Source organism: Liolophura sinensis, chromosome 1 (assembly GCF_032854445.1).
Source record: "Liolophura sinensis isolate JHLJ2023 chromosome 1, CUHK_Ljap_v2, whole genome shotgun sequence".
Lineage (NCBI taxonomy): Eukaryota > Metazoa > Mollusca > Polyplacophora > Chitonida > Chitonidae > Liolophura > Liolophura sinensis.
In genome coordinates, this window is record NC_088295.1 from 81,838,919 (window position 1) to 81,865,384 (window position 26,466).

At 38.7% G+C, this 26,466-nt stretch overlaps 2 protein-coding genes across 2 annotated transcripts; one reads left to right on the forward strand and one right to left on the reverse strand.

The window, feature by feature from the left end:
- Positions 1–1,267: 1,267 nt before the first annotated feature.
- LOC135461781 (activin receptor type-2B-like) lies at positions 1,268–18,977 on the reverse strand. Its single transcript, XM_064739009.1, has 6 exons — positions 18,692–18,977; positions 16,529–16,894; positions 13,604–14,319; positions 8,248–8,386; positions 4,014–4,144; positions 1,268–3,782 (listed from the first exon to the last, which is right to left on the reverse strand). The coding sequence occupies exons 1-6, from the start codon at positions 18,804–18,806 to the stop codon at positions 3,588–3,590; spliced, it is 1,662 nt and encodes a 553-aa protein (XP_064595079.1). The 5' UTR covers positions 18,807–18,977; the 3' UTR covers positions 1,268–3,587.
- A 735-nt stretch (positions 18,978–19,712) lies between these two features.
- Positions 19,713–23,439, forward strand: LOC135476201 (uncharacterized). The gene is made up of 4 exons (XM_064756150.1): positions 19,713–19,774; positions 20,103–20,485; positions 20,803–20,969; positions 21,284–23,439. The coding sequence occupies exons 2-4, from the start codon at positions 20,428–20,430 to the stop codon at positions 21,704–21,706; spliced, it is 648 nt and encodes a 215-aa protein (XP_064612220.1). The 5' UTR covers positions 19,713–19,774; positions 20,103–20,427; the 3' UTR covers positions 21,707–23,439.
- Positions 23,440–26,466: the final 3,027 nt, after the last annotated feature.

A 26,466-nucleotide genomic window follows, 5' to 3' on the forward strand; every position in this document is an offset into this window, starting at 1 on the left:
TAGATCATGAATAAATGAGTTACTACCAATACATAGTCTATACAAATGAACAATGTACATTGACACGGATTTGTCTTTTAATTCGCTCCCCTTCCCCTAAAAATCTACAACAATCAAATCTGTGATGTTCAAAGTAAATAGAATAACTTATCTGATAGGCTTAGTCCATCCCCCTGGGAATAAAAAAAATACTCTCTGCAGACTCACTGAGGTACACATGTTGGTTTGACTTTGCCATACAGTATAAAAGTGGAGGTACAATAGGGGCCAGGAACTGATCATAAACACAGCTCACATGTGTTAGAATTCAAACAGAGGTAGTGGATGCCTGGAGGGCATGTGAGCCTTAGTGTAGCCCTGGTCAGTCAGATTGACCATTTACCAGTAGTGTCTGGCGCTGTATGGAAATGACTTAATGACAGCCTACAGCACAGCCTCTTCCGCCTTGCCTACCATTCGGCTTCTCACTGTTTATTAGCTGGCCAAAATTGATATGTAAATAACAATGGTTAGCCACCTCAAAATCATTTTGAGCTTGTGCGCTGCAATTCCTATCAATATTAAAGTGTCATTTACCACTTTTTTCCAAATGCTGCCTTCTGGAGATGACATGTCAGCATGACCACACAATTCAAGGCACATGGTGCCAAGTTTGGAAACAATTTCAAAATAACAGTTTATTTTTTCATGGAGATTTTTTTCCTTGCTTCGATGGGCTGCAAACCCATTAAGAATTCCCTGACTGCAGATAATATCCAATCCCAGTGAAACCTGAAGAATAATTACATTTAGAAACCAGATGGTATGATGAGAAGGAAATAAACCTCCAGAGTGCATAGGACCACTGGTTTCTTACCTGGATGGATTTCATTAGCTCCGAACGGACATTAGTAAACTTAACGCATGGCTTACATAACCAGGGTTATATAATAAATACAAGCTGCTTCAGAAAACAAAAATATGACTTCCTGGTCTAACAACAAGCAAAGCCAGAATTTGTAGACAAGGCAGAAAAAGACAATGGCAATACATACACAGATAGCAAAGTGTGCTGGCTTCCAGGTGCACCGAGGAAATGCAAGCAGTTCACCATGAGGGGAGCTGGATCAATAGAACCTGTTTGGAGAGTAACCCGTATGCAGACAATGTACTAACTTCTCCGTACAAAAGTGTGTACATTGAGTTAGTTGTAGCATGAAGCGCTTAGAAATGAAGTACAGATGCAAAGTCAAAATAAAAAATAAAAAAAAAAAAAAAAAAAGACCAGCTCCTGATAATAGTTTTCTTGTGCGCGATTATTGGATCAATACAAATCCAATTCACCAGCTTCTGCATCTGAAAAGGGATTCATCCTCCAAATTAACATCAGATCATTTCATTTGCTGACCTTAAGTGAGAACACACAGAAGAGCAAAAGACATATATTTAAGTTTACAAGGCAGCTAAAAATTCACGATTTGGCATGGACACCCTTGCAATACATGTAGTTGTTCAGACAAGTACATGTTCACACATCTGTACAAGAGCAGACAGCCGTAGCACTATTTACACATGGGCATGGCTAACCACACCAAGTCCCTTCACGCTGTTCAATTGTCATTTCTCCACGAAAACTAGGAATGGCTTAGCAGCTGCTTCCATTAAACAAATTTAGCACAGATTTAAAAGTGGAACACAACTATATTCAAAAATATGTATTGCTAACACTAGTAAACATACAACACATTAATGATAAAATGAAAAATCACCCTCCCAGCAATCTTGTCTTGATTATTGTTTCTGTTTGGAAACAGCTCCTAATGATCTACTCCATCTGACAAACTTGAAACAGACACATTCTTGGGTTAATAATGAGAATTAAAAATGAGGTTGATCTATTTCATATTAAACAGTTGCTGAGCCATAAAGGATCTCCAGAATACCGATCTGATTTCCCATTCAACCCTTTATTAAAATCCTATTCTTACAGAGAGACAAACTTTTGATCCGGTATGCTTTAGACTATATTGTCAGAAGACCTACTTACATAGACAAGTACATCATGTTTACAAAGTAACTGGATGGTGCAGACACGCATAAATGTGTTTCATTCAATATCATGGAGAAGGGAGGGGCTGTAGGTACAGGTTAGCTAGGGAGCTGGGCAAATACAACTGGCACAGCTCTCTGATATCTACTCACTGCTAAAGTTATATACAATGGCTGCTCAAGCCTGGATGAAATACAGCATGATTTAATATGACCATGATAAAGCCAGAGGGTTAGCAAGAAAGCCAGGGGAGAAAGTGCAGGCATATATAATACACAATGAGCACAAGAAGCAGAAGCCGCATCAGTATGTATATCATTACAAAAAGCACTGCAATTCCACTCAAGTATATGTGAATATGTAGAACAAACCATAGTATAATTACATCACTATTAGTCCTCCATTTAGTTTTATAATGAAATATGTTTTACTGAACACATATTACTCTCCTGATCAAGCAAGGCCTGGTCATAGTCACACACTCTCCTATATCCACATGTAAAACATGGGCTGGAGTGGAGTGAACAGCCACGTGTGTGCTCATTACCCCCGTTGGCCATATGTCTTTTACCAGTGTATGACTATGATCAGGCTTATCACCTTGATGTCGTCCTTTTTTCAATTCACCTGTACAAGTTCATTTTACACAGCAACTTACCAGTACAGCCTTGAATAGCCTACACACTGTACCCTACACACACAGTATCTGTGCAGGGTGTGTTCACTTCTGTGAGGAGGAATCTGATATAACACTGAATGCAATGCCTGCTAAATTATAAAAATGCTTTGTAACAAGAAGAGAGAAGCTCCAGAAATATAATGCTGTCCTCTCATTAACAGGCTTTTAAACACACTGTGTTTACAATACATGGTCACTTTGATTAGCACAATGCTCCAGTTTGCAAAATCATGGTCAGTAGTTTCAAGCGTACCTGTTAAAAGTACTAATCACCACACTTACAAACGTTACTGAACAATACCTCCAACTCCAAATACAAAACATACATTGGAGACATCCTACAATAATCATCAAACCTAACCTTTCAAAAAGACATGGAAACAATCTGTGAATGTCATTAAAAGACTGTTGTCAATAATAGCCTTGTGACAATGGATAACTGTTCAGTTCCAGGTTCCAGTTCCATGGCAAACAACAGTTAAATCCCAACAGCAGCTGTGGCCAGTTAAATGTTCATGTTTCTTCCGAGGTATTTCCAGTAGGGTTAATTTTCATGTCACCAAAATCAGTATATGCGATTGTCAGTAGTCTCCCTGAATTATACTGCAAATTGCACCGACAGTAGTTACATGTAAGGATGTGGCAACTCTGGAAAGGGCCAAACTAATTTTCTCTGCAGGCTTAGTACTTAAGGATTACAGCTCCCAGCAAATTCCCAGATGCTGCAGTTGCACCTGTAAATGCCACATTGTAGTCATATGCCATGCCACAGCTTGTCTTGGCTTTGGTCATGCACCACTTTCTCTTTCCACATGCACAAACTGTTACGCTTCCATGTGACATGAATCATGCCTCCGTATGAAGTCCACCTGCATGGATTTATATACTTGACTCTTTTGGAGGCATGTCTTGGTTAGACACCATGACCACCGAGGACAAATGGTTGTTTGAGGTAGATACGTTGATAGTTTTGCTAAATTGAGCGAAGCGTTCTTCAACACATTTGGCCGACAGTCTTGCTTCTGCATCATGATCCCAACACTCTTCCATGGTTTCAGCCATCGCTTCCAGCCCCTGTAAATGGCAATTATATTCACAAGTTTTAATTGGTGTTTAATAGAAAAAGGTATTGTTCAAATATATACCTTACCACCAGCATGTATTCTATTTCAAAAATAGAAATTTCCTCAAAGCGGAGCATCTGAGCACCTTGAATGTTAACGCCCATACATGTTTATGTGCAATGTTACTATTTCATATATTCACAGAAAATGTACGTAGGGGAATGAACACAGCTATACTTACTGGGTGTTGTAACCATTCAGCCTTGACAGGCGGGCGGAGTTTCCTGTGGACAACAATTTCTTGCATGTCCTCTAATGATGGATGAAGACCCACATCCTCCTCAAATGGTAGGCGGTGCTCCGACACTGGTCCTGTCAAGAAGAGACAGAGTATGACTTCAGTGACCCAACAATGAAATATTATATCGTTTTCTCTTCACCAACCAATAACTTTCTCTTGCCATGAACTATTGACAAAAAGGTGAAAAATATCTATGAATAAAAACTAGTGTAAGTGAATCTACATATTCCCTGTCCAATGCCAGGAAAAGGAATTTGTAGATCCTCTTCTCGTCGTTTGTTGGGCCGCTGTGGCACTATGATCATGTTCACTCCCATCATTAATGAGACAATGAGTTGGTTCAGCCAAATACATTAATTCATTCAGAGAACACCCGTAGCTCGCCTAATTGAGCAGTTCCTAAAACTACATAATGTTTTGTGAAATACACAACTTTGAGTGAACAATCACGATAATGAAATGTTCAGCTTGCCCATATAGCTGTATGTATGAAAAGCATTATTATGCTATGTACATGAATGGCGGTAGCTACTGAAATAAAAACAATAATGAGACATTATTATTAGGCATGTAGATGTTTAGATGATATAAAAGATATACACAAAGTTTCAGGGAAATCGGTGCAATACTTTTGCAGGAGTTCAACAGCTACACTTTTTAAATAGGAGGAGAGTGATAAGGAGAAACTTTTGCGGTATACCCAGAGAAGAGTGATAAGGAGAGCTGAATTTCACTCTGCTCAGAGGAGCTGAAGGTGAGTGACATGAAACAACTACACTGAAAGCCGTGAAGTCAAATAGCTCTGGGAAGCAAAAAAGTACATATTGATACTGATACACATGTACTTATCTTTCGAATAAATACTCAAACAATCTAAACGTCTGAGAGTTTTATCTCTTTAAGAAGCAAACTAACTACATGTAAATGTAGATGAATAAATAACTCTACTGATACCTACATGTAGCTCAGTAATCATGTCTGTGCGGGTACATAATGACGTCCCGTTTTTTCCGAACAAGACTATAGATGAAAATGAGAGACCCATCAGCATCACATGTTAGCAATTTTATTTAAGTATGGTGATAACTGGATGCTTTCTTGTAAGCAGTTTTCAGGAATTTTTAATATGCTGCTGCTGATGCCTGTACAATGGCACTGTCTATTCATGATGGTTCAAGCACAGTGACATTAACTCTGAACTGAGATGGTGCGGTTTGCTACAACAGAGACTAGTGCTCCACGGCCACGACGTGAGCTCTTGAAGAAAGGTATCGGAAGACACGATGACTATGTTTGGTGACGAACATTGTACCGCATATGTTTGTCCAAATCTTCCTTGGCTGCGTCGAGCATATGTAGCACACCAGAGAAGCGACACTTTACCGTCTACATCAGAATGAAATTTGAATCGGCTATAATAATTGGTGGGGGGATTCATCTTGTCTAAACCAACATTTTTGCTCGGTCCCGAGTACGGTCGGTTTGCAGCCTACTGTAATTACCTGAGTGTGATTAAACTTAAACATGCACAAGTTTAGATGATAGGGAAAGTCTATGCTAAGTTTCATGGAAATAGGTTCACTATTTTCAAAAAGGTGGAAGGACAAAATCTGAATGCATCCAAAAGCACTATTTTGCAAAATTCTAAATGCAGGCATGAGGATTCCACTGAAATGATTATTCAGTTTCCGTGCCTGCTCCCAGATTAAAGAAATCCCAGAACTGGAAGATGGTCTCACGAAATATGAATCATTTACAATCTCTATGTCTAAAGTGACCTTACTATGCTGTCTGCCACGATAAACAGAAAGTACTAAATTCCATCAATTACACGTACGATTAGCAAGCCAATCACGACCTATGACCCAGAAAATTGTGTTTCATATGAAATTCGGATTCTGAGATCCGCTTAAGGCAAGGCTGTTGTAGGCTTTAAATTTAACAAATGCTCCACTGCACGGCACTCTTTTGGTAGGGGAGGTAACTCAACCTGACAAAGTGCAGGGTGCCCAGTTCTATCCCTTTTTTATGAAATTACAGGGTTTATGCTTCCTTAGTTTGCCTTCAAACATCTTGATCACTCGGTGACAATTTATACATTTTAAACAAAAAGATTAAGGAATTATGGTAATTTTGGATGTACAAAAGTAAATGATAATTAAATCTGCAACTAACACCAAAATTTACTTGATTAAAAGCCATTAATAATTAAATTATTACAGGTAAATCAATTCAAATAGCAGAATGGTTGGGAGACCAAAGAAAGTTCCCCCTGTTTCCCAGGTCAAAAGTACACGGAACCGAAAAAGTGTTTCCCAGCAATTCTGAAATTCTCATGCTTGTAAATGGGGGTAACAATGATTACCATCACACCAAAGCCTGCACAAGTTCAGATGATAGGCAAGATGATGGTGGGTTCCATGAAAATCAGCATGGGTAGTTTGGGAGACCAATGGACAAATCGTGTCTACAGACAAACAGGGTAATTCCTGTACTCTCCCCCAACCAAACATTGTTGAGGGGGTATAAATATTTTTAAAAATCTGTAATTTCAATTTCTGTGAAAATGAAAAAGCTAAACTGGACCGAACACTCCCCAACCCAGTCACAATAACTCTCCTTACTCCACACAGGTGAGCTAAAAATGAGTTGCATTTGACTCCTAAACCTCCTGGGCCCATACTTTCTGAGTCAATTAAGAGAAATGTAAGGGGTTATCCGTCACTGGTATCAAATATCCATAACAGATAACATGCAAATGAGGTAGCGCAAAGATTTCCACAATAAAACATTCGCTTGTGGATTGCACAGGTAAACAATACGACAGATTGAAAGAAAATTATAAGTCTAGTGAACCAAATACAATCTTCCTTCTTATGGACAATGTATAATAAAGTATTTGTAATTCCCAACAGTTTGTACAGCAGAACTAAAGTTACATGGTAATTACAACACCATACCATGTCTTACATTTCAAAGTTTGCTGAGCATCGCCAGTCGCCTAAACAAGGGGAGGTAATCCAGTCAAAAACGTGAGTCACTGGCCATGTTTACTACTATAGCGACTTGAGTGAGTTGATGGGCAAAGGGAAACCCAGGATAAACCTGATTATTCACTCAAAGTCAGACACATGTCAGTAGACATCTGAAAGTCACAACTTCAAGTAGATGACACCAAAAATAACAGCGCAATTTTTCCTTTGTTGGCCATACCTTATTTCTTCTAATTTTTAGGACCGATATAAGTAGTGCTGCAAGCAAAGAATTACATATATTTCTCTCAGTATTTTGGAAAGTAAATATATGAATATGTTAGTCATTAGATGTACTAACCATGTGAAAAAAATAACTAAATATTCCTGCAACAATTGCATGTATATTGGTTAAAAAGAGTAAACCATGTGTCCCAAAAATTACAACAATTAGGGTATGTCTCTTTAAGGAAAACTTTGGATAAACTAGGGTACGTGATCATCAGCTCGTATTCCTGACTGATGTGGTGGTATGTTACATGAAGCTGTCAAGAAAATGAGTAACCTTACTACAAAAATTCTCCTAACCATTCCAGGAAAAAACAAAAGCATAAATTAGCTGCTTCAGAAGATGGTTAGTGAAAAGTCTGCAACTTCAACAATCACTTACCATACACACCTGAGAATGAAGACACCAATTATTGAAGATAGTTAATGGAAAGTCTGCAACTTCAACAATCACTTACCATCCACAGCTGAGCAGCGAGGCACCAATTATTGAAGATATTTGATGTAAAGTCTGCAACTTCAACAATCACTTACCATCCACAGCTGAGCAGCGAGGCACCAATTATTGAAGATATTTGATGTAAAGTCTGCAACTTCAACAATCACTTACCATCCACAGCTGAGCAGCGAGGCACCAATTATTGAAGATATTTGATGTAAAGTCTGCAACTTCAACAATCACTTACCATCCACAGCTGAGCAGCGAGGCACCAATTATTGAAGATATTTAATGGAAAGTCTGCAACTTCAACAATCACTTACCATCCACCGCTGAGCAGCGAGGCACCAATTATTGAAGATATTTAATGGAAAGTCTGCAACTTCAACAATCACTCACCATCCACAGCTGAGCAGCGAGGCACCAATTATTGAAGATATTTAATGGAAAGTCTGCAACTTCAACAATCACTTACCATCCACAGCTGAGCAGCGAGACACCAATTCCCACAACACTAAACCCAAAGCATACATATCGATACGTAAAAAGGCATCTCTGCTGAAATTAATTGCCCCTTCAAGGACCTCTGGAGCCATGTAGCGCCTTGTGCCCACCTGAAAACATAAATATATACAATAATAAGCAGCAAATAGTCAAACATATATAAAAAAAAAAAAATGTCACCTATCAACTGTATTTCACTGCACAAGGTTGAATACTTCATAATCGAGTCTATAGGCTTCTTCCGGTTGCCCGATGGGAAACGCTCAAAAACACATCTGTGATCTAAATTTAAATGGATTTCTTACTTATGTTAACGAGTGTCACTTCTCTTGCATGGAAGTTTTCAGAAAGTGAAGCGAGTGAAAATGATGCTGACAGATTTATTTTAAGCATGCACAAAAACAGTTGACCCCACCATCAAAGGAACAAATGTTCAAGTTACATGTACTTAGCTACCATGATGATGTGCACAACAGATGCTTTGACCTTGTAAACATTTGGACTCAAGTGTGAGCAATGGCAACTACGTGCATGGAGGAAACGCCGGCTTCAGATGGAGTAATAAAGTTCGATGTTGCACTATTGGCAATCACACTGTAAACCTCGACCAACACATTCCTTCTTTTTTAAGAATTTCAATTAAAATAAGTGAATTAATGCAGACTAGAAACAGATTTTTTGCTTTGGTATTATTTCTACTGATATAAGTGAGGAAATGACCCTAAAGAGTGTTTCCATCTCAAGTGGCAATGAATTATACATATCTCAACAGTTCTGTTTCTTAACATATCGCAAATTAAAGAACATATACTAGCTCGCTGAGGCCTCTGTGATCACAACGGATCCATCACCAGATTTACCCTCCAGTGTACCCATGATTACATGGCAACCAATCGTACTTCTTACTGATATACAGCCCTCGAAAATTCAAAAATTTACTTTCGTGAACGTAAGAAATTCCATTAGCGTAGTTCGGAATAGACGGCAAAATTGCACCTTACAACGAATGACGTTGGGCCTCGCGTGTTATTTCGGCCAGGTGTTGGGTGCACACTTTACATCATAATAAAGTTATTTCGCCCTCGGCGTTCACTTCAATTGAGAAATTGTCTCTAAACCACCACTTTTTGAAAATTTTTACAGAGATGGTACATTTCGACGACATGCCGCCATTTGCAATGCACTTTCTGCGTGTTATGGATATAACCCTTATTCTCATAACCCTGCAGTTCCAAGCTGTCTTTAGACACACACGGTCTGCTCATCCACTTATACAGTTGAAATTGCACATAGGAACAGGGTGAATTATTACCCTTGAATTCTTAAATTAACTCCCTTGTTTAGAATGAAAGGATCGTTCACGCCAAATTTTGAGGACTGGATATAGCACAGCTGGAGAACAGCAGGAATGTTCATGGGGTTATACAAAGTTGATAAACAAAACATTGATTCACTGCTTTGATTTGGGTTTTCAAGTCGTGAATTTTGTTTTGACTAAATAATTGTCAAAATGGCTGAAAAAATTCTGACCAGGTTAACTGAAAAACACAATGCGTAAAAAAAACTACATGTACATGAAAGAAATGAGTGAGCGTCAAATATTTTACTGACACTGTTGAATATCTTGTAAACAACTTCAAGTCTTAATTACGTTTGATTCAAATCTGAATGTTGTGACTAACTTTATTGCCACAAGTTTATCCTGTAATCAACAATCACAACAACACAAGAATGAGGCTCCAACATGTTAGTAATCATACTTTTGGAAACTTTGCCTTGTTTGGTCTGTTTAATCTATGAATCCTGAATTCAAATCACAGAAAGTAAAACACTTCAACTTCTACAAAGGGCACACAATTTCTACGGTAAAGACAACATGTGCATGGAGAGTGCACATACTTCATGACATTTCAGAGGAGTCTGATGAGAGGCAGGCATGTGCCAGTCGGATCTTTCCAGGCAATGCTGTTGAAAACATAGATGCATGCTGATGTAATGAGGACACTTCTAACGACGTTTACACTCAGGTCTGCAACGCAGCCTGTAAAGTAGACAAATGTTCAGCTGTCAGGCAGACTTCAGCTGAATATAATTGTATGGCCAAGCCATGAAACAGTTTTTGGTACTACATGGAGGTTTGTAACAATTATCACGTGATCAAATACTTTCTTCCTTTCAATTCTAAAGTATAACTAGCAGTTCAATTATTGCGAAATATTATATGCACTCCTCTTGGTCAATGACTGGATCCATGTGGTTTAGGTTTGCAAGCTGACATGCCACGCAGATTAATGAAACAAGCATTTTGATTACCACTATCCTACGAAATCTCATCACATATTTAGGCATGAGCAGGTGCTTTCAAGGTACAAAACTCAACAGATTTACCCCACTGTGGTACAGTACATGGACATTTTGGTGTAAATGTGTTCGTGCAAACTTTGGTGTAAACAGGGGTTCATAGAATTCATTTTTCGACGTGCTGACCACCATTTTCTGGGCCAAATTGAGTTTTTCTTGCAAAAAGATTTTTTTTTTTTTTTTTTTGACCGACCGTTTGAGATGCTAAAATTGAATATTTTTGTAAATTAGGCCTACTAGACTTCACTAACTGAAGTCATTATCACTTGTCGATAAACTCAAGCTGGCCTCCTCACAATAGGCACACATTGTTGTTATTGTTACATGTATTTCAGGATACCGGTCCTGCCCAGAAAGCTTACAAACCTAGATCATCAGTCTAGATTGACTGAACTCACAACATGAGCAAATGGTCTTGACATCACTTTTAAAAAAATACTCAATAGTCATGAATCAAGACAGAATGGTCATGCATTAATGGCTTATGGAATATGTGTATGTCACTCTCAGTCTGTAAGAGGAAATGTCAAAAATGATCTAAAGAAAAAAAATAACATCTGAGAAAATCAAAAATCACGACACACCTTACATGTATACTAGAGACTAATCTGAATAGTGCATCCAGATGAATGTTCTGTAAATTATCTATAACTTCTCTTGAAATATTATCCTTGTCAAAATAAACAAAGATTTCAATGAACAAAAGCATTCAAAATGAAGTCTGATTTGACTTATTGACAGGTTACTGATCACATGAATTTTATTGCACAAATCAGCCACCAGTAATGAGAAATTTAAGAGACCCACCAACAATGATTTAGCCCATGGAGTCCTAACTATAATGATCTTTAAATCTATATGTAGATGCATTTAGACAGATAAAATACCCTGCTACGTTGTGTCAAAGAATCGTCACTTTTTCCACGACAAGTATGGCTGGATATCAACAGCCTGAAGTCCTGTCTGGCACACAATTTCCATGTTCAGTCTTTGAACAAAAAACACGCTTTTATACCAATTCGCTGTTGCAGGTAAATATTTATATCTGGCAAAGAAGGTTTTAATTTCGCTGTTATAAGCCATTTATCAGGCTCCCGAAAACGAAACCTGGAGGTAAACTACGTGCTTGCCTTGAAGGAGCTGAAGATATTAGCGCCACCTGACGTCAGGGGGAGGAAACCGGTCAGACCGCGTGTGCTTACATGTAGTCACTTGCTCTACACTAATGTCAAAAAGAGCAATCGGAAGCTGAAGTAGGTCAAATTATTCGTGAGGACCAATTTGGCTGAGACCAAAGAAACTTACTATGTGTCATGTTTGATTTCTTAGGCCTCTCCGCCTCAAAAAATTGCCTTCTTAAATCTAACCAACGTAGAGGGTCATGAAGATTTCCGTAAAAGGGAGATAGCTTGTAACATGAAGAGGTTGCTTCGCGGAACTTTGGATATGATCAAATTAAGTATGTACTGAAAATTTCTTTCAAAAAACAATCTCACACTGAATAAATAGAACCAGTTCAATCGACGAACCAAATACCGGCTTGTCCAGACGACTTCTTTGAACCCCTGATGAATATTGTAAAATGAATCTTGCAGAGCATTAGATATTGAAATTTGAATTTGCTCCTGTAAACAACATGTTGCCAGATGGCAGAAGGCCACATTTACATCATTATGCATGACTGCCCTTTGTTCAGCATCAAGGCCTATTGTACTCCAATAAAACTGTTTTAGAGGACTGTGTCAAGCTGCTCCTGCTATGTCGGGGACAAATGTGCATTATAAAATGTGTGTGAATACATGTGCTTCTGGGCTGCAGCCTGTCATATTGTTTCACATAAAACTTTTAACCTGTCTTCTGCAAGATTACTAAACAATTTCAGCTGTAACAATAAAAGCAATTACCAATGACTACATTCAGCTTGAAACTGTTATGTTTTAGATCACCAGTGATTGTCAGTGTGACAGCAGCTTCTGACTATTACCTGATCTGACTGGTGTTATATGCTATCAGCAAAACTTTAATTACGTGACACTTGTTCACTTTATATGTGGAGGAAACAGCAAAGGCTGAACGTTTTCAATTTTGTAAGTCTGTAAGACGGATTGAAAGCTAGAGACCATGTGATCGCTTTAGTAACTAACGGCTTTGGTGAAGGAAACGGCCCTACCAATGTTACTGCATAGGAAAATGACTATTTTTCAATCGCTGTCAGCAATCTTGTGTCCATTGGCTTTGTATGATTTCCAGATATTCTGAGTATTTCTGCAGAGCTTTCCATATGGTATTTTGTACAACCAGGCCTTACTGGTTGCTAGTGAAGTGGCAAAAAGTGACCTTTTCCTCAATGCTTTAACACTGGGCGGCCATTTTGTTTTCGACATGAAAGGGTGGTCATGTGACCCGTCTTACAGAAGAGAAATTTGGAAATGGGCGATCTTCCATTACACCAGTTGCACCTTCTGGTTGGCACAGTTGTGGGGTTGGCAGTCATATTTGCCCTCAGTCACTGTATATCTCTAGTTTCTACATATTATTTTGTTTGTGAGTGAGTGAGCGAGTGCTTGGGGTTTAATGTCGTACTCAACAATTTTTCAGTCATATGACGACGAAGGAATCCTTAGGGTGCATGTACGTGTAATGTGCCTCCTTGCAGCAGGATGCATTTCCCCCGCTCTTTTATCCAGTGCTGCTTCACTGAGACGACTTACCGAAGGCAAGTAAGTCATTATACTGATAAGGGTCAACCAGTCGTTGCACTATCCCCTTCATGCTGAACGCCAAGCGAGGAAGTTACAACTTCCTCTTTTAAAGTCTTAGGTGTGACTCGATCAAGGATTGATCCTGGATCTACCGGTCGCGAATTTTGTTTGTGAAGCACATGGGGAAGAACAAATAGGCCAATTTATGTTCAATAAAAAAAGATATATACAGCGTATATTTAGAATTAAATAGTATTAACTTACTTGACCATGAGTTTCACCAGGGCTTTTCCCGGGGGTAAATTTCAGTGCTAGGCCAAAATCAGCCACACAAGCAGTCAGATCATGTTTCAATAAAACATTTTTAGTTTTAAAGTCTCTATGGGCTATAGCAGGTTTGGCTCCCATGCCATTCGTTGGTGGATTTTCTTCATGCAAAACAGCCAATCCTCGAGCCATAGACTCTGCAATTTTACATAATTCGCTCCAGCTCACTAAATTTCCCTTCAAATAGTCATAAAGAGAGCCATGTTCATGGAACTCTGTGATCAGCCACAGTTCTGTGTTCAAATTGTCACCACGCTTTTCTGCTGCAATGAATCGAAGCAAGTTCTCGTGGTTCATCTGAGGTAAAGAGAAGATTTCCTGTTCAGCTACCCAGGACGGTTTGTCACGTAGGGGAAATATCTTGACAGCTACCAGCTCTGTGATAAGTTGAGCTTTCCACACCGCTCCAAAGCGCCCTCTGGCTTTCAGTTCAATCAGTTGCAGAGGACACAATCCCAGAATAGGTGACGGGGGTGGAAGGGGTGAGGGATCTACTGTAGGCAAAGGCTGTAAGCCAGTTCTTCTGTTACGACGCCACAGCCAGAATATGATGACAACTAGAAGCGCCAAGGCAATTATTGGAACCAGCGAGTAAAGCAGAGTATTAATCAGCTTTCTCCCAGTCACACCATCACCACCGTTCACAACAGGGCCTGCAAAAAATGAAATAAACAGTCTTACACAGTTGTCCTGTGAGGATAAAAAAAAAAATTTATATCTGGAATTCCTATGAAGAATGACCAGCACATAAACCTATATAAAGAACAAACTGCTATTTTAAATGGTTTCAAGGTTAATCAAGACCTGGTAGACGAATGAGGTATTAAACATGAAATCAAAAAGATACACCTGTAGCCTGATGTCATACCTGTGAAAATACATGTAGAAGAACACATGTGCTGTTGTTATGCCTCATCTGGCATATTTTCTTTTAACAAAACATGAAGTTGTGGTATCACAGGGCTTGAATTTAAGGGTTTTAACTCACTAGCCAGGTAGGGCAAGTGGTTTTCAGATATTACTAGCCCTCATCAAATTTCACTAGCCCTCAAAAATTCTGGAACTTCAGTTAACACACCATAATAATTTAGCGAGATCCTAGAGGTGCCACCAAACGTACAATAAAAAAGGGTCTTTTCCTTCTAACCTTGCAAGTCGGTAAATGTTTCACATGAACTCATTCACAAGACACCCCTGATAGCACCTTGTGAATTAAATATTTTACTGTTAATGCTCCAAGTTGAAACTACACATTACATATGAAAAGTTAACAGTAATTGGCAGTGACATTTTGTTGTGTCTTTTGTGGTGGGATCTTCTGTGAGTACCCTAATTCTTCTAATATTTTGGACACCTGATCTGCCCTTTTTAGATGATATAATGTAATTTTAACAGATAAAATTTAGACCATCTTATGACCAACATATCCATGTCTTTACTTTTTCAAAACAGTGGGAGAAAAGTGTAATATTTTGCTTTTCAGCAGGACTGATATCTGTCCCAAATAGTAGAAGAAATGAGGCATCACTAATACAATTCTCTCATTTACCAGAGACAAGCCACATGGTCAAGTTAATATGAAATTTCCTTAAATATCATTCAACACCAGGCCTACTCAACTGATACATGAGGTGCTTAATTACCTCATCTCATAAGTTTTCATGAGGGCCAAAATACAGATATGCATTACCATTTTACACTTAACAGTGATACTGCAAATCAACATATATAACAAAAGTTATATGTAGTACATACTGTTAAAGTAAAAGATATCACCTGGCTAAAACATATTTCAATCGAAAGCCGGATGCTCAAGCTTTCTAAAAATCGTGAAATCTCACTGAAAAAATGAAGTAGAATACATTTATTCTACTATATTTTTTCAATGAGATTTCAACGAATAAAATGCAAGAAAAAATTACAATACTAAGCAAATCGATGTTGTGAATCGAGGGAGCCATCTTGAGAATTTTATGTCAGTACCCCTCAACTCTTTTTCTTTGGCGGTTCGGCCCCTGAAATAAACTGCAACATAGCGAAATTCAACTATATCGAACTTAATTTATACTTTACAAATGGCACTGGCCACCGACAAACATGGAGGCAGTTGCTATGACATCATGTTCTGCGCAGCTACTACCTAGACTCGTACCTTTCTATGATGTACCTTATATGCTAGTTTGAAGGAAAGGTATGAATGGGCATGTTTTCAACCAACACCGCTGAATGGAGAACAGAATCTTTTTCGTTTAGCTCACTAAATATAGGACGCATTGGAAGTATTCCATTAAAGATTTACGAATCTTTTTTCACCATAATTTTGTCTACCATAATTTTTACTAGCCAAAGAGGACTAGAGGTTTCAAAACCATACTAGCCCGACGGCTATTTTCACTCGCCACACCCCAGCAGACCTATACTTATTTTGAGCCCTGCATCAAGGCAGTCAGTTCATTGATATTTTGTTTCATTTTCACTTGTTCTCTTTACTAAGTTGGCTTGGTGAGCCTACATGTGCACATATAGAAAATGTCACACATTCACAATAGAAAGGTAGAAAAGCATATACGTTTGAAAGCAAAGGCAGAAATAGTCCCAATCTGATATAGCAGCCTAGCACCCTTCAAGAAATAAAACACTGAGCGTGAACTGAGTTTGCCAAATTCAGATCAAAAGCTTGAACTGTACTTTAATTTTCTCAAGCTGATTTCATATAATTGCAGCAAAGATTTATGCCCTTCATATGGGCTCCCTTGAATAAATTTTATGACTTGAAAATCTCTTTCTCAGCATTTCCCATGCATAATATTGAGAATTTTCTACAAACCTTCTCTGCAAATTATCTCAACATCCAATACTAACCTGGATCTGTTGTGGCTTCATCTGAATCAGAAGTCTGTGTGGGTTCATAGCTGAATTCTGTGTTACAGACGTTCTTGTTACAACAGCAGAAAAAAACACCCTGATCCTCTTGACGCGCAACACATTTATTAGTATTGCACTCATAATTCCTTATCCAACATCCCTGTTTAATAATCTTCACTCCATCACTGCCATTTCTCCAGCTGGTATAGCAGCCAAACTCCACAGAAGAATCAAGTCCTTGATCTTCACAACTGATTGTACCATTCCTACAGTTCTCTGGCTTACATTCATTCTCTGGGATGGTACAGTATGCAGTTGAGGGCTCCGTATTTTCAGGGATACTGTCATGTCTGAGGTCAGGACCTAGAAGGAAAAGACATCATAAAGAAATGCAGAATCAATCAAACTGAAAGTATCGGCCCACAACTGTCATGTCTGTCTTATCCATATTGTCCTGTTGCTAATGCTATTCACTAGTCTGAATTCAGGACTTGAATTAAAAATCTCCTTTGGCCTGCAACTTTTTTCCAGTCAAAAAGTTTTAGCAGTCACAACAGCAGATGGTCTGCAAGTTTTAAACATAGCCTGCCAATTTAGCTGTTCAATTAAATTAAACACTGAGGTCTATTTTCAACAACTTTCTGATGTTTTCTTGCCTCAACATTAAATCACTAAATTCCATTACCAAGACGGTCCGTAACGAAGTGAGCTTTTAAATTCGATCTGAAGCACGAGAGAATAGGACCTTTATTATAACTTCCACAGGTATAAATCCAATTCCGAGTGGAAATGTTGTTGCAATCCACAGAAATATTTCTTTCTCATTTGTCGAAATAATTTCTTGCAGTCATGGCTCGTCAGGTCTACTAACGTTTCGAAACTGCCTGCCAAAAGACAAGGAAATCAACCTAACAGGACCATTCACCCTAAATGACAAGTTTACAGATGGTTTTATCATTAATCATCGATTAATCATCGATCATCAGTCAAATCAGAAAAGTCAACTCCAAACTTTTCCGTCAAGGCTTGTGGCTATCGTTTATCGTCTGCCCAGCTGTCTCGATATCCATGTTTTCTGACCATAGCCTTAGATGCAATTCTGACTTTGAAGAGAGAAAAGTTAACACCTTATCAGATTGTCTGCATATGACTAGGCTGAAATGGATTTATATGTGTGCTAGTTATTGAAAGGATCCTTTTATCTTCAATCCAAACAAGATGTCAACATTGACTTCGCTTTTAGTTGACGCAAAAACTTCAGTACATGCTGCAATATGAGCCCACATGCGCACACAAGCGTAGGGAGGCAATTTTGTTCTTAAGTAGCGTTCAGCATGGAGTTATCTTGTAACATCTCTCTAGTAATCTAATAATTTAGTTATAAACCATGCCACTATTTGTATCAGAATTGACTATTTCCACAGTGCTAATCTATCACTCTTTTAAATGTTTTCAGATATGAATGAAACAAGTTTTGAACTACGTCTGGTAAAGAATTACCCAACAAATGCATCAGGCTATCACCTGCTGATCTTTTCACAAAAACATAAATAGTCGCCAGTACAGCAATTAAACTCTGTCCCTATCCCTTATTCTGAAACTATCCAAAAATAAATGTAAACCTATGTTGTTGTTGCTACATTGCAAAAGGATGATAGGTAACAAAGATGCTTCCACTATAATCATCAACCAAACGATTTTGTAGCAATACATCTTTAGTTGTCATGCAGCTCAAGAGTTCTATAATCTGTTTTCAACAAAACTTTTCTCGTATGTCAGTACTGCATTAGAACGTGTTAAACGCTCATATACTGATGTAGGTTTACATGCATGTAACTCATAGGCCTACTGCACCATCTGGTGCAAAATAACACGGAAAGATGCCTGGCTTTTCTTGAACCCCAAAATTATTCACTAATGACATAGATTAATACAGCCGACCAGGTTATGTGTATTTCGTGACCGAAACGACCTTCTTTTGAGCTAATGTAGATCGCGGACAACAGAAACAAAGATGACCCCAGCATTCTGGTGACATTACGAAGTGGGGCAAGTACATTTATCAACCGAAAAACCAACAACAATCACATACAATCACAATACGTGAGATCATATTTAACAGATGTGGTAGTGTTTTTCTGGAGTAGAAGTTATTCTTACCGTCTGGCAAATGCACAGCCGTAGTGGTAAAGATGAGGTTTATAAAAAACAACCTGGACAGAGCTTGGATAGCGCGCTCACTTCGGCCCCGACACATGATGTTCACACCGAACATAGTTCGGCGGGTCAGGGAAGACAATGCCTCCCTTTTCTATGCATAAGCTCCATCGAAAAGCAGCAGCAATGGCTGGAGTGCAAAGCCATGCACAGGATTCACGGGTGTTGTCAGGCTTTTGTCAATTAAATAATAAAACATCCACAAATGTGTTTGCAGATGTATTTCCAAAATGGCTGACCTCGCAGGACACACAAATATAAACACGCCCGGATGTTCATTATCAAGCCCGACGTATTTTGTGTCCAACATTTTGATTGGACAATTTCTCCCAACATGCCTTGGAGAAAATGGGACAACGCGGACAAAACCTCTTGTAAATTCTCGACTTCTGTAAAAAAACCAAGATATGTTCAAGAGATAACAGCAAAAAGCCACTACAACTATAGCTTTGTCAAGTCTAATAACAAAATATAATGAAATATTTGAACACAGTGTATCGGTCACTTGCACCAATCACATGTGGTTTTCTGTAGCATGGGTCATCTGAAAAGATCATCCCGTGGCTGTTATAATAAGGGACAGTATACCCATGGAATTTTTATTAAATGACAATCTTATGATTATATTCATGTTTAATTTTCTTTGAAATAATATCTGTTTAGTTAATTGAAGACAGTACAATGTAGCCAGACTGAGTTTTGAGGTTAATAGAAGATCGTAATGCTTATATATCAAGACTAAGTATTAACCTACATGGGGTGCACACTATTCAATACAACGTGTAGAGATCATATACAAATCTTGCTCTCTCTGGACAGCGTCGAGAAACGATTTTATTGGCTAAAGCTTTGTTTCTATTTTAAGAAAAATACGTGAAGCCGATTCAGCGTTTTCTCATTGGCTGAAGCCGATGTAATATCTAAAAATAGCTCATAGAATTGCACCATATAGTCTATCGTTTGAGCAACATCTAATAGTTAGTAGAACCTGGACAGGAGGGGATAGAGCGAACGCGTTGAGTTAAGGTAAAAATTACAGTTAGGAAAAGATGATTGGTTTTGATAAAATACGGTTTTAAAGACATATCTGGATAAATAATCTTGTGTATGATTACACTAGAGTGACGACTTTTAGTGTGGTGAAGTTTATTGTATTTGCCGGTAACCAATATACATGTGGTGTAGGCCTAGCATAGACATATTGATCAACACGATCATTTCTGATCTGGTTAAATGAGGTAACATACCGCTGTCTCTGCTGATATCTGTTAAGTACGGTTTTTTATTTAGAGGGGTTTTTTTGTTTAGGTTATTACTTGTACCAGTATTTTTTTTCTTCTTTCTTTATAATTAGGCGGTAATCACCGCTCCGTCACGGGGGTCCAGCCTGGGAAGTTCCTGTAGAGATTACACCGTGCCTAAACAGACAAGCAAATCAAACATATCTAGAACTCCAACCGACAACAGGCTGAGTTCAGATATACGGCCAGATACAATTATTTCAAGAAGCAAAATTAATCCAATAGCAACGGAAATCCACGACCTGGAACTGCCCACGGCCATGCAAAGTGAAAACATCAGTTTGATTGATATAGAAGGAATGGACACACCCGCCCCCAAGACTGTTGACGAGCTGGTTGATATGCTAGAGCTGGATAGTTGGACTACTACGCAGCAGTATGACTTCCAACAGTGTCATACGTTCGGCCCAGAAGACCGGTGGCCTATTTGACGCAGGTAAATTGAAGCAGCTAGCACACTATTGATAAAGGTATTCAGGTCAGCTGTGTATGTTGTTGCTTGGAGCCTGTGACGTCAGCACACAAGTCTGAACTTGCTCATTATTTCGTCAGCTTGAGCAACACTGCCCTATTAATAACAATTCCACACTTCCTGTTATCTGTGACAGATCTTAAAGTTGTACTCACTTCTGGCGACACCGATACAGAAACATGAAAAAGAAAGTTGAGCTCAAACGAAATACATTTATGTTGAATTTCACTAAAATGTAGAATTTATGTATTCACGGTTGACTGTTTCTTCATCGTTGACAGCCCAGGACGACAAGGCGACCATTGCGGACTTTAAGAATGAACTGGAAACTGGTGATATTTGGGAGGGCTGGCCCGACCTGTCATCCTACACTACAGAGGCTTGTGGAATCTTTCTCGATGAAAACAGCCTCGACCAGTTTATGGACTTGTCGCAGCTTCTCTCACAGGTTTGTTATTTTATGCATGGTGATTTAATACATTAAGTTAGTCATACCGTAAACTGAAATTCTTTAAACTTGCAAGGCAAAAGTTATAATATAAACATCATTATGGACAAGGCAACAATTTAGAATAACAGACTTCTGAATAAGAATGATTCTACCCCCCCCCCCCCCCCCCCCACCAGTGCACCCAACCCGTCTTTCTCATTAGACCGACAAGAGCAGTAAAAATACAAAGATCACTCACACTCAAAGAAAAGAAAAAAAACGAAACACGGAGAATAACCTAGAGAGTTAACCCTGAGTCTTTTCCCCCTCAGGAACCCTTGGGATCAGGCGCTCTCCCTGCACAGGTTGATGACCCACAGGTTAAGATGGAAATCCCCCTTGCAGGCGTTAAGCGCAAACGAAGTCCGTCTGTGATCAGCGATCACGACTATGTCCTGAAGAAACCTCGAGTGGCAGAATGGACATCTGGCACAGAGGGATCGGTACTTCAGGATAAGGATGCTGCACAGCCCAGCACTTCGTCTGTGGACAGGTACAAAGAGAGGAGGCGCAAAAACAACATTGCCTCCAGAAGATCTCGGGAGATCAGAAAGCAAAAATTTGCTGACATGGAGACTGAAGCAGATAATCTTGAATCTGAGAACAGAAGGTTGGAAGTAAAAATTGTGGAAATGGAAAGACTTGCTAAGGAAATGAAAGCTATTTTGGTTAAAAGTTTGGTAAACAAAAAGTGAATAAAAGTTTCTGCTTGTAATTTCCATTAACCTGACTCCAAGGGTGCCTGTGTGGAAAACAAACCAAGGTATTGGATGGGAATATATAGCATGTATTTATCACTGGCTTGAATGCAGAGTAAACCAGCAAAAAAATCTTTAAAAAGAAGTAAAGTGAAAAAAAGACAATATAAGTTTGTGTTTGTTTATATTTGTTAGTGCTTCTGAACAGTTACAGGTGTTAACGCGATGGGAGGGTGGGGGTACGGGTGATTAAATTTGGAGTGTGAGTAAGATAAGTGCTGAGGATGGGGGTGGGGGGGGGGGGGGGTAGGGGGCTACTGGGGAGGGTGATGTGGTTGATGAAATATGTATTATATGGACAATGCTCAAAATATGTTTCAAAAAGCAGTCCTATATCGACACAGCCCTAATTCAGCAAATACATTAAGCTACATTTTTTTTCTGTTTAGCCTGGGCAAGTACATGGCCGCGACAAAGTTGTTGACTGGCTGTTATTAATGTATATTGTTGTGAATTAATTGTTGATTTAATTGTTAACATGGTTAACTGAAAGGTGTTAGATGCCTGATGTGACTACACCAGCTACAGAGAGAATGCTTGTGAAATGCAAATATCATGTAAGGTTCGATGTAATTTTGTGTTTTATTTAATTTATCTATTTATACCTTAAAAGGTGAGAAAAGCAAGTAACTGTCTCTTGAACTCTGGGGCCTGAATTATCAAGTGTTTATTTGTAAATGTTTCTGTGTCTTTTTCTCCCGTTATGTTAATGTAAAAAGTAAAAAAAAGTGATATTTATCTGAGAAGATACATTTTGTTTAGTGGTTCAAGAAGATAACCAGCAAATGCACATTTGTAGCTGTAAATGTTTTATATACATTTTTGTATGGAAATAAATTTTTTATTTGTCAGTTACAAGTGCTGGTGTTGGGTTCAAAGTGTTTGTGCAATATTTTGCTGAGCGTGCAGTTGATGGTGCAGTTGATGGACGTGTTAAATGACTGGGGGTTATGGGACAGTTTCTTAATTATGGTAAACAAAAAATCTTTTTGTCTTGACATGGTTAATAGAATATAGAATCTCGTTGGTTCTACTGTGTTGTCAAGAGGGTTGTCAGGTACGTGGCGAAGGTCGTTGGTTCACTTAATGCTCTACGATTTCCTCCACCCAGAAACCTCACCGCCTCCATATAAGTGAAAAGTTCTTGAATACGACCAACCATATGCTACTGTAATTTTGAATACACTGTAACGCAGCGCAAGTAGTTAGACTGCCAGCTGTTAGTGAACTTGATGTTTATGCAATATACAATACTACGAACATACATGAATATTTGTCCGTACCAGTTACATTATAGGTCTGTATGGCGGACACTTCCTCCATACATATAGGTAGGCCTGTAGACTAAACGTTAATCCATCTGAGCCAAACAAAGTTATTTCTTTGGAAAAATGACTTCTTTGGGGAAAAAATTATACAGAAGCGAATTCCAGACAGTATCTTACGTGTCCGAAAGTCAATATTTCAATCCATATATGATGGGTCCTCTTTTTGTTAAATCCTTGTTTGATGGTGGCTCTAGGTCAGTATGTTCGTTAGATAGCCTGTTTAGCGGACGGTAATTTGTAACCCAGGGCATTACATTTTTTTTTTTTTACCCCCATAAACCTGTAACCGCCGTGATAAAAGTGAAAAAGTTTTGAGTATGGCTATAAATACATGCAAATGAATCAATCAGTGTTTTTGTTCAGCTTACCTGTGTACTTAGCGTTAAGAATGAAATAAATACATAATTATGTGGAAAAAAATGTTGAAGCCCGGGTTTTGACGCCCGAATATTGGTATACCGTGCGTCATCTTCACAGCACCATACATACAAAGGTATGGCGTGTATGAGCTCAAATGGGAGAAAAGGGCAAACTTTGCTAGCCACATACGGGCTATGTGTAACAAAACAAAAGATTTAGATAAAACATAACGTAGAGTAAAAATAGGCGCATATTGTGGGCTTTGATCATATACATGGGCACGTATGATGGTAACGATCGAGACAAGTTGCATGCCGGAAAAACGCCATCAGAACTGCGCCTGACTTAAAGTTCCAAAATTTCATGATCAGAGTTAACGCATGTGTATGCCAGTGCACGTATAACCCCTGGTTTAATAGTAACAAGACATAACAGGATATCGATATGGAAAATGATTTACTGATGGATCGATGATATAATTGAAATCATGCAGTTAAGGCCTTGTTTCGAGAAAGAGTATTCGACATGATTCATTCTTTATGCCAGATCGAGAATATGTACATATTTGGGGCGATGGATGACCCCACGCGTTACAGTAACACTTTCCCTCTGAGCATCACTATAGTGAGGCGAAAGCTATAACATTCTTAATTCAGCCAGCTTGTGTAAGCACGGAGTTGAAACATGACTGAACTATATGTATACACGTTGCATTTATCAACAAAATGACGCATGTTGTAGATGTTGTCCATTTTCAAAGCAGATTTGAGAAAAGATCAAAGAGAACTTTGTACATCCATGGATGATGACGCATTGGTGATCGAACTGCATGGCACGCATGCGTGCGCAGTTAACGGTGTTCATCGACACTTAAAGAAAATATTTTGTTTCTGTCAAAAGACAATTCATTTTCTGGACAATATAAGCTAAATTCTTTTGGATAGTTAAAGAATCAAGTGTATACATGTGTGAGAATACTACAGGTAGTTGATGAAGTTTTATTGTTAAGTATACATGTAGGTGTCTTATCATATATATATAGTATAACTCAGGTATGTATGTATGCTTGGGGATTTACGTCGCATTGAACAATTGTCAGTCATATGACGGACGAGGAATCATTAGGTGAGCAAATATATACCACGTCTTCTTGTGTCAGGGCGAGTCCATGCCGCCAAATTGTTGCCGCCACTGAAAGTATCATACCGAAGACATGACAACCCATCCAGTCATGTTTCCTTGCTCTAACCTCTCAGTGCTCAGCCACAAGCAAAGTAGCAACCAAACACCATTTTAAAGTCTTTGCTATGACCCGACCTGCAAGTTCAGGTTTAGACGCAACTGTCATATGGTATTTGTTTACGTGTTTGTATCAAGACATGTGTTTATTTCACCTAAGCAACTGTAATAATTCAGATTTTTTGGCACAGGAAACAACCAACACCACTGATCAACAGCAATCAATCAAAGAGAAGCAAACGCTCTGTCTGCACAGCATAATGAATGCGCTGACTTCATACATAGTCATTTTGAAATTTGAAATATAAATTTTAAACAAGGGAACAATTTTACCAATTTAAAACTCAAAATTTGATAAGTTGTTAACATCCTAAAATTTTATAAGAGATCAGATTATGCCTTGATATCAGTGTTATGGAATATTTGATACCAGTAATTGTTCACAATATGACGGCGGTCACCTTCACGGTTGGTGGAAACCCTGAGTGCCCAAGTTAAACCATCGATCTATGGAAACTTAACGGTGAACTTCCTCACGTATATGTCGTATACAGACTTGCAAACAGTACTGGTAAAAGACAAGTGGTCTTCAACTAAAGCAAGAATGCTCAAAGGATGCATACAACCATAGGAGGAATGTGGAAATCACGCACCTATCTGTTAAGGCTGCACCTCATGCATGCCAGTGATTGAAGTTAGACCATATATACCTCTTATTTCTCCTCCGCGTGCACATTCATGCAATAAGGGTGGTGTTTACACAAAGCTATCGCAATGTGAACTACTGAGGCGTCATAAACTGTATGAAGTATATATGCAACAGCAATTTACTGTAATCTTTCTAATTTTTAGGAGTACGAGGGAGGTCTTCCAGCAACCTGCTGATGGTCGTGGGTTTCCCCCGGGTTCTGCCGGTTTCCTCCCACCATAATGTTGGCCGCCGTGGTATAAGTGAAATATTCTTGAGTATGGCGTAAAACACTAATATTTAGGACAGATAATATAGTAAAGTGTGGAAAACAAAGAGGACATTTATCTTTTCACTCTTCATTAGATGGGCTAACCATGTGCATGAGAACACAGAAACGTTATTCCTGTTACGGTTACCCGTCCGTTGGCTAAGCACAGTAGACCATATCTCTTCAATAATCGTTCTTGGACAAGCAATGGACTTTCTGCTGTTTAAGAAATAAAAGGAACCAAGTAAGGTTAATGGCCGATGTATAAAAATATATGGTTACCCGTATACTAGTGCTGAACCAGAACAACTTGAAAAAAAAATTCATGACATGCATTCAATATAGTACGTAGCAGTTTTGTATTGACGAAATGGAACTTGAAAGGCACTCGCAGGTTCACATATTGTCCCCAACATATCTCTGAAGTTTAATCCACTGGAAACCATACATACATGCATTGAAATACGCTCGTGTTTTTTACTGAAGTCCAGATTTTATTTGGGAACATGATTCACCGCACGAAATCAAATAAGAGGCCGATTCCACAAAGCTGTTCATGACTTATGTCAACATTTAAAAACTCTTTACGATGCGTAAAGGATACTGATTACTGAGCGTTGAAATTTAGAACACATTCGTCTTAAGAAAACACCGATGAGGGGGGACAAAAATTTCAATTTCCAAAGCTGTATTTCAAATTGACTCTAGTCAGAAATGGTTTCTTGGAATCGACCCAAGATCACGCACATGAACATACATGTTTATTGCCCACAACCTTCATGCAAATCCAACTGAAAAACTATTTTTAAAA

Coding starts and splice junctions, on each gene's coding strand:
- LOC135461781 (XM_064739009.1), bottom strand. CDS start 18,806: ATGTTCGGTGTGAACATCATGTGTCGGGGCCGAAGTGAGCGCGCTATC. Junction 16,895..18,691: donor GGCTGTGCATTTGCCAGACG/GTAAGAATAACT, acceptor TTTTCCTTCTAG/GTCCTGACCTCAGACATGAC. Junction 4,145..8,247: donor TCGCTGCTCAGCTGTGGATG/GTAAGTGATTGT, acceptor TCTTCTTGACAG/GACCAGTGTCGGAGCACCGC.
- LOC135476201 (XM_064756150.1), top strand. CDS start 20,428: ATGACTTCCAACAGTGTCATACGTTCGGCCCAGAAGACCGGTGGCCTA. Junction 20,486..20,802: donor CGGTGGCCTATTTGACGCAG/GTAAATTGAAGC, acceptor CATCGTTGACAG/CCCAGGACGACAAGGCGACC. Junction 20,970..21,283: donor TGTCGCAGCTTCTCTCACAG/GTTTGTTATTTT, acceptor TTTCCCCCTCAG/GAACCCTTGGGATCAGGCGC.